This window comes from Rhamphochromis sp. 'chilingali', assembly GCF_963969265.1.
Source record: "Rhamphochromis sp. 'chilingali' genome assembly, chromosome: 8".
NCBI lineage: Eukaryota > Metazoa > Chordata > Actinopteri > Cichliformes > Cichlidae > Rhamphochromis > Rhamphochromis sp. 'chilingali'.
In genome coordinates, this window is record NC_137935.1 from 34,403,996 (window position 1) to 34,412,369 (window position 8,374).

Consider the following 8,374-nt stretch of genomic DNA (forward strand, 5'->3'; position numbering starts at 1 on the left):
GTATAAACTCAACTCGTCGTGTTTGGAGGAAGAAGAATACTGAGTTGCATCCCAAGAACACCATACCTACTGTGAAGCATGGGGGTGGAAACATCATGCTATGGGGCTGTTTTTCTGCCAAGGGGACAGGACGACTGATCCGTGTTAAGGACAGAATGAATGGGGCCATGTATCGTGAGATTTTGAGCCAAAACCTCCTTCCATCAGTGAGAACTTTGAAGATGAAACGAGGCTGGGTCTTCCAACATGACAATGATCCAAAACACACCGCCCGGGCAACAAAGGAGTGGCTCCGTAAGAAGCATTTGAAAGTCCTGGAGTGGCCTAGCCAGTCTCCAGACCTCAACCCCATAGAAAATCTGTGGCGGGAGTTGAAAGTCCGTGTTGCTCGGCGACAGCCCCAAAACATCACTGCTCTCGAGAAGATCTGCATGGAGGAATGGGCCAAAATACCAGCTACTGTGTGTGCAAACCTGGTAAAGACCTATAGTAAACGTTTGACCTCTGTTATTGCCAACAAAGGTTATGTTACAAAGTATTGAGTTGTATTTTTGTTATTGACCAAATACTTATTTTCCACCCTGATTTACGAATAAATTCTTTACAAATCCTACCATGTGGATTCATGGATTTTTTTTTTCACATTCTGTCTCTCACAGTTGAAGTGTACCTCTGGTGCAAATTACTGACCTCTGTCATCATTTTAAGTGGGGGAACTTGCACAATCGGTGGCTGACTAAATACTTTTTTGCCCCACTGTATATTGGCAATTTCAGCTTGAAGTGTTGTTTTTTTTCCCCTGCACAATATCAAATATTATGGAAATTAACATTAAGTGAAAAAACTAAAATTTAGGTCATTGCAAGTTCAGTCACATCTGGATATTTATTTTGGTGGGACTCAAATGGACTTGAGCATGAGACAGCTGCAGATACAACTCAGATTTAGTGAAAGTCAAACTAGAGGCTTCTGTGGAATGCAGGTTTAGTGAAGTAGGAGTTTATGGGGTTAAAAACGCACAGATTCTCCAACAGCTCTGCTTACATGTCTCTCTTCAACCTTTAGGTGCGTAAGTATTTGCTAATGCTGGACGTGAGGAAGGACCACGTCAAATTCTGGAGACCTCAGATCCTGCTCATGGTTTCCAACCCTCGCAGTAGCGTGGGCCTCATCACCTTCATCAACGACATCAAGAAGAGCGGCCTGTACGTGCTGGGACATGTCCAGCTCGGAGACCTTAGTAAGAACACCAAAGTTCGATTTAAACCTCGAGAAACTTTTTTCGTTTATTTAATCAGCTTCTTCTCCAGTGACTTTTGCATTAGGAGGATTCGAAGGCTTACTTCTGCACCATTTCTCATGTACACCCACTCAGTGTGAGAGAGAGACTATTAATTATGAGCAAAATAAATATGGGATGCTGAGAAGATATTGTTTTTGGAGGATTTTAACATGATTATGATATTTAAAAGCAGCAGAGGCAACAAAAAAATCTTCTTTCCCTGAGAACTTCAACTGTATTGCTATAAAATATATCAAATATACCACTATCACTAAAGTCCTTTCATTTTGGTTCAGTTTAAAATGGCCAAATATGGAAAGTATATGAGTGAGAAATGCGCCTCTATGTTGGCAATGCAGTCCAAAGTTCCAGACTGAGCGGTTCATTGTTTAATGGACCTCTTCAGAATGCTAACCCGTTCTCTTTGACATCGCCTCATCTGCTGCTGTCGAGGGAAGTAATCGCACGCACAAAGCTCTGGAGGCACCTCCTTTCTACACACTTGCAGATTTTCAAGGGGCAAGGTCATTGATTGTCTTTTTCTTTGTCTTCCGTGGGGTGTAAAGGGGTGGGGGAGATGATGGCAGACCGGGACTGGCCATGAATGGAGTGCTCCCAGTCCAAATCCTTTGTGTTTCACAGTGGAAAAAAATGATATGTTCATTAGCCGCTGAAGGGCCCTTCTCTCACTTGACGAGCCACTTGGTCTTGAGAAATATGAGCGAGCTATTCATTCACATAATTACACTGAAGTGGAGTTTGTTGTTGAGGATTTGCACATTGCCCTGCTAATCTATTTTGAGTCTACCCATTTATGCTTACAATTGTGCAGCAGCTGTTTGCCTTAAAGCTGAATGGAATACATGGCAGCTTCTAGCACAGTTCAAACAACCACAGGACGCCTGTAGACGTGGCCTCTGGATGGCCCTCTACATACATGCTGATGCTTTTTTTTGGGATGACTGATCACCTGCTCGCCTGTTTGTGCTTCCCTGTATCTTTCATTCTTTATCCAAGTCTGTCTACACTGTCATTTACGCTTGCATCTTTCTGTTTCTTCCCTCTCCTCCATATCTCAGCATGCTCTCTTGCATCTCACTCACGCTCTGCCTCTAATTCCAGCTCTGTCAACTCACTTCTCCACTCCCTCCTTTTACTTTTTGGCTTTCCTGCTTCTGGGTCCATTTCCTTCTCATTCTCTGAATCTTAGCACACTTCTGTTCAACTGTCAGATGTATTTCTAGTGCAATTCAACTTTATGTTTTTTTTTCCAGACACTTTGCCGTCTGACCCTCTGCAGGCCCAATATGAGTCCTGGTTGTCCCTGGTGGACCATCTAAATATCAAAGCCTTTGTCAACCTGACCTTAGCTGATTCTGTACGTCATGGTGTCCAACATCTCCTCTTCATTTCAGGACTTGGTCAGTACCCCTATTAATAACGCACATTGTCCTTATTTGTTATTAAATTCAAAGGCAAGTATCAATATACTAATATGATTTTTGTTCCTTCCACGTACTTACATTTTGATTAAAGCCAATGCCTAATGAATGTTTTTACATTTACATTATATTATATTATTATTTAGACTGTCAAAAAATAGTACCTGCTCTTCAACCAGTGGTTTGGTTACTATGTTTACTCAAAGTTTCAAGTATTGAACTAAACTGCCCAAACATCCAGAAGCAGACACGTTAACACTCTAAGATGATATGCTGTGTCGGTTATTGAGCTGCGATATCCAAACTGCTATTTGCACTTTTTATCTATGTGCCCAAAATGCACTTGATTTTAACTTCTTGTAGTTTCTATGTAAATGTGTTTATTTAACATGCCTGAAATGCACCATAACCCTAATCCCGCCCCAAGGGCAAGGACTGGCAGCATATCAAAAGAGTCACATTTGATCAAAAAGGTCTTTACAGAGCCACAAAACATACAGTACTGCGCAAAAGTCTTGAGTTACTCACTAGTTCTATATATTTTGCTTCCAAGGAGCCAGATTTTCTTGTTATTTTGTTCAAGTTGTCTTAAGTAATAGTTCTCCAGGCTTTCATAAGGTCTTTTAAAAATTTTCTTTAGCCATCGGTTGCTCTTTTGCTCACTTTCAGTCCAGGCCATGTAACGGACATATTGTGAATCATTCTAAGTCTTCCACTCTCAACATTATAGGAAATGAATGATGGTAATAAAAGAAATAATTTTTGCCTTTCCTCTTCCCAGGTGGGATGCGTCCTAACACCCTTGTCCTGGGTTTCTATGATGACTGTCTTCCAAAAGACAAACTGATTGATCCATCAATGTCGAGCACTCAGTCCACAGATCCCTCAGGTCCTTCTCACGAGCCAGAGCAACCTCCTCTCTTCCACTTTGTATCCCTGCGGGGCTCTAGTAACAGACTGGACTATGGTGAATTTGGAGACGGAAAGGTTCTAGGGTCCCAGGAGTATGTAGCTATCATTGCTGATGCCATGAAGATGCTCAAGAACGTGGTACTAGCTCGATACTTCAACAACTTTGACAGAGCCCAGGTTCTCTCACCTCCCTCCTGCACTCCCGGGAAGAGAGCTGTGTATGTGGATGTCTGGCCAGTCAACCTCCTACGCCCAGACAGCTGTAGCTATGTGGATACCTGCTCTCTATTCCTGCTGCAGCTGGCATGTATCCTTAACATGGTGCGGGACTGGCGCAAAGCTACACTGCGTCTCTTCCTGTGTGTTGAGGAGGGCCGAAGTGTGAGGGGCCCGGAGGAGAAGCTCAGCCAGCTGCTTAAGGAGTTGAGAATTAAGGCTCAGATCCACCCCGTGCCTTGGGATCAGCAGGTGGCACTACACTGGCAGCGTCAAGGCAACTGGGGGAAGAAACAGCTGGATGCTACTACGGAAGAGAAGAAGCTGCAACCTGAGGAGGAGGAGGATGAGGAGAACGAAGAAGATTACGTCAACAGCTTCCCAAGCAACGCCACACGTGTGTCAGATGACTACCTTTCAGCTGTCAAGAAGCTGATCCTGGATCAGTCCCGGCCCCAACCCGCTGTGCGTTTCTTGTACTTGCCACGCCCCCCAGCTGACACCCGCCGCTATACTGCTTACCTGCGCCAGCTGGAGCTGCTGACTCAGGACCTTGGCCCTACGCTGCTCATCCACGGCGTAACACCAGTCATCACCACCGACCTTTGAAACGGCACGCTCGATGAAGTGTGCTTCACACACAGAGTTTTCTTGAATTCACTGAAGGTGTGTGGACCTCAGAGCTGCCTTTGTCTGACCTGTCCACCCAACAGTAGTTCAACAAAACACCTCGTCACTCACAGAGACCGTCTGCACTCCCTTGCACATTTTACACTGACACAGAACAAAGTCGTCAGTTTCAACTTGACTGTCTACATATTTACCATTTCTTTATTTTATATGTGCACTCCAGTAAAAATTCTAGTATTCCAATCAAGCCCCTGAAGGCACCATCATATTCCATTTATGGACCTCATTTCAATATAAGATGAGTACAATCAGATGATGATTGGATTTACCAAAATAATGTTTTCAGGGGAAAAGCAGGAGGTGAATGTTGAAAAAGTAGAGCCAGTCAATCAAAAAACCACAGTCAAATGGCACAATTGTTCTCACTTTTCACCAGTGTTACATTAATGAGCTAAATCGCTCGCAGCAGGCTCAGCTAGTTTTAAATTTCCCCTCTCCTAGAGCTTCCTTCCCTGTTTTCTTACAATAATCATTCTATTTTAGTTTTTTACTTTACTTCCAGATCAAAAAGTGCCTTGCTAGTTAGGGAGCTGGAGTTGGACTGTTAGACCTTGACTCGTGAAATCTGCATTTTTTGCCTTTACAAATGAAACACCCGAACAATAACAATGGTGCTTGATGCCTTTAAGGTTTAATTCCAAACATCTTGCGTGTGGGATCTGAGAAACACACTCCACCTTTTATCCAAATACACTTTTGTCCCTCCACTGCCAAATAGCAGCCTTCCAACATTAATTTAACATGCTTACAATGCAAATCGTTACTGTGATTATCTATGTTTTATTGATATGTCATTTTTGGTACGGCGTTGTTGGCCAGGCTTAATTGAAGTAACTTCTTTGCCTTTTACCTAAACCATTTCTTTAGTGAGTCTATGTAGCTTTTGCTAAACTGTATGGACAAATTTATGGGATATTTGTAACTGCTAGATTACCAATATACATAGTGTGTCATCCCTGTGTGACCCAGGATTCTGTGGCAAATTGGATTTCCATTCTTTGGAAAATCCCTCTCTTTTCTGTAAAAATCTGAAGGCTAGGGGTCCATAAATATTTCATGTAAAATAAATTAATTCAATTCAACTTACACTTGAAACTCTTTTTCACCCTGACTCCAACATGCCTGTGTGGTACTTGAAGAGAGGTTGGTGCTTGGTTTTGGACATGGCTTGAAATGTTTGTTGGGGGTTTTTTTTTGCAGTTTTTGGAATGACACATATTTTTATTTCTCGACCCACTGGGTCCACTCTGTTGCTACAGCTGGGTTCCCTTTTGGACACTACAGCCCCCAACAAGCAACTGATTATAGAGTTCTTCTTTGTCCTGCAAAAAAAATAAATCACATGCTTTATTGAAAGAATGAAATGTTTAGAGTTTGATATATACTTTTAAATTGAAATGGCAGATAAATAATAAAATGTTTGTATTATATGTCCTTTTTGTTTTGTTATACCTGCTCAGATTGTTTGCAAAAGCCAGATCAAACTTAACTACTTCTCCAAATGTCTGCACTTTGTTTCCTTCAGCCTTAGACCAGTTTATGCGTCTTTGAGAAGAGATCTGAGGGGTTTTTGTGAGCGCTTGTTTGTGTGAGGTAAACTTTGGAAATAGGGCTGAGATAGCTCAGCAGCTCAGACAGAGAGATTCTAGAGGGTGCCAGCCAGCCAAATTACTTTGTCCTACAGTCACCCTCGCTGCCAACCAGGCAGAAATGGATTCCATCTCCGTTCTGAGGTGAACAACAGATTGGAGAAATAAGCCCAAATAACCATCGATATCTGTTCAGGAGGAGGGAGGCTGACATTTATCACTGAGGGAAAGACGTGAGCTCTGAGAGGATTGGGTCTGCGTATGTGCAGAGAAAAAAAGATCGCAACTTAGTTTTCTGACGTGCTTGTTTATTGGTTGCACCATTAATGGCATGTCTTAAGTCTTAAGAAAAATGCAATTTGTAAGTAGATCGAAACAAATCCCAATCAGTATGAATCAAACAAACTGATATATAATCCAACATGAATCAAAAATACAAAGGCGTATGCTCTTACAATTTACAGTTGACAAGCAGTTTGATTAGATTTTCCCTTTCTTTTTGTCGTAAATATACTATTAGTTTTACAATGAAATCATCCCATGTACAAATAATCCCTGAGAGCCAAAAGCTCAGACAGTTTCTGACTGTTGATAAGAGAGGATATTCCTAATATGGTCATCTCAAGCACACTCCTCTAGCCTTAAGCACAGAAGCTCCACCCAGCTGTACAAACCTGTTCATGAGAAAGACCCAGTTAGAAGAACGCTTGCTTGAATCAGACATCAGGACGATTTTTGGGGTGGCTGTAGGTCAAGAGGTTGAGCAGGTCATCTGCTAATCAGAAAGTTTGTGGTTTCCTTCCTGGCTGCTCCAATCTGCGTGCCAGCCAACATATTTGTGCAAGAAAAATGTGAACCTCAAGTCTGATGCATTCATCAGAGTGTGAATGTTAGATACAGAGCACTTGGGCTTAGAAAGTGCTTGTGTGAATAGGTGAATGAGGCATTTTGTATAAGTGCTCCGAGTGCTCAAATAGAGCAGAAAAGCACTGTATAAGAGCCAGTCTATTTGCTGTTTATCTCCTGTGTGATGCACTGTGTTTAACAAGCTACTGAATGCCTAAATTCTCTTTATAATTAATAAAGTATCTATCACTTGAATCTATCACTGCTTACTTTCATTCTCCATACACATGATTTAATGAAAGAAGAAAATATAGACTAGCAAGTCAGAAATTTTGCTCATTAAAAGAAAAACTGACAACTAACTATGTTTGGGAATGAGCTGCCTGAATGGATAGCATATGTTGTGTTTTAGACTCCAGAATTCGTCTCCTTTAAATTATTATTATCACATTAGGAAACAGGCAGCAAGAAAAGGATGGCCTGTACATGCACTGCATCTTGAAAACAAATGGTTAAAACATTTTCACAAATATGAACACATTTTTTGAATTTTGGCATGAAAAAAAATGTAAATGATGCCAAAAAAAAGCCAAAAGCAACCATCAGTGAGATACAGAAATGTGCTGCGAATGAAATATTACTGTATACACAATGAGTAGCAACCCACACAAAAACATGCAACCCAATGAGCCACTATTATAAACACTGGAAATGCAAATGTTATGAGTATGTATACATTTTTTTTTATTATACACTTATTATTATTATTACTATGACAACCCTGCTCTGCCACGTGTGCAGCCCTGATCAGAGGAAACCTGTCACCTCTACAGTGTGTCAGAGCTCTAACCACTGGGGATCCCATCGGCACACACCACCGTACTTCATCACTTCTAATTTCTACAGCACTTTAAATTTCATCTCCCTCTCTACATCTCCAGATCCACTTAATTGTACATGACACGCAGATTGCCAGAGTCATCAGATGGATCGGAGAGGGAGAGAGAAGACGGGAGGAGAGGAGGAAGGGGGGTGTCAAGTAGGATTTGGTCATGCTGACACCCAGATTCAATTACTAGTTAAGGTTTTCGGAGGCCAAACAGGCCGCTGGCTTTTCCTGTGAATCATGTGTGCATGCAAATGTGTAGAAAGTGCATCCTCACATTTTAAGATTTTGAATAGCTAAAGCTCTCACATTGATACAGCAGTCTCAGTGCATTTGAGATGTCTTACATACTGAACGCGTGTTGTCCACTTTTAGTAGGATGATATTAGGATTGTTCAGTAAATGCTCAATATCTGCTGTTTTGATGATAACAATCCTTAAGGTCTGCACATCTCATGCAATAATAAAGTGAGGCTTAGCATGTTACTTCTTCATGGCACAGCTCTATTTT

General features: G+C 41.7%; 1 protein-coding gene across 1 annotated transcript in view; it reads left to right on the forward strand.

Moving 5' to 3' along the window:
* Positions 1-7,218, forward strand: part of LOC308401152 (solute carrier family 12 member 9) — an 84,844-nt gene extending 77,626 nt beyond the window's left edge. The window contains exons 11-13 of the mRNA XM_080889254.1: positions 1,066-1,240; positions 2,557-2,703; positions 3,506-7,218. Of these exons, the coding sequence (XP_080745380.1) occupies positions 1,066-1,240; positions 2,557-2,703; positions 3,506-4,461 (1,278 nt within the window). The 3' untranslated portion in view covers positions 4,462-7,218. The remainder of the gene's footprint in view (positions 1-1,065; positions 1,241-2,556; positions 2,704-3,505) is intronic.
* The last annotated feature ends 1,156 nt before the right edge of the window (positions 7,219-8,374 follow it).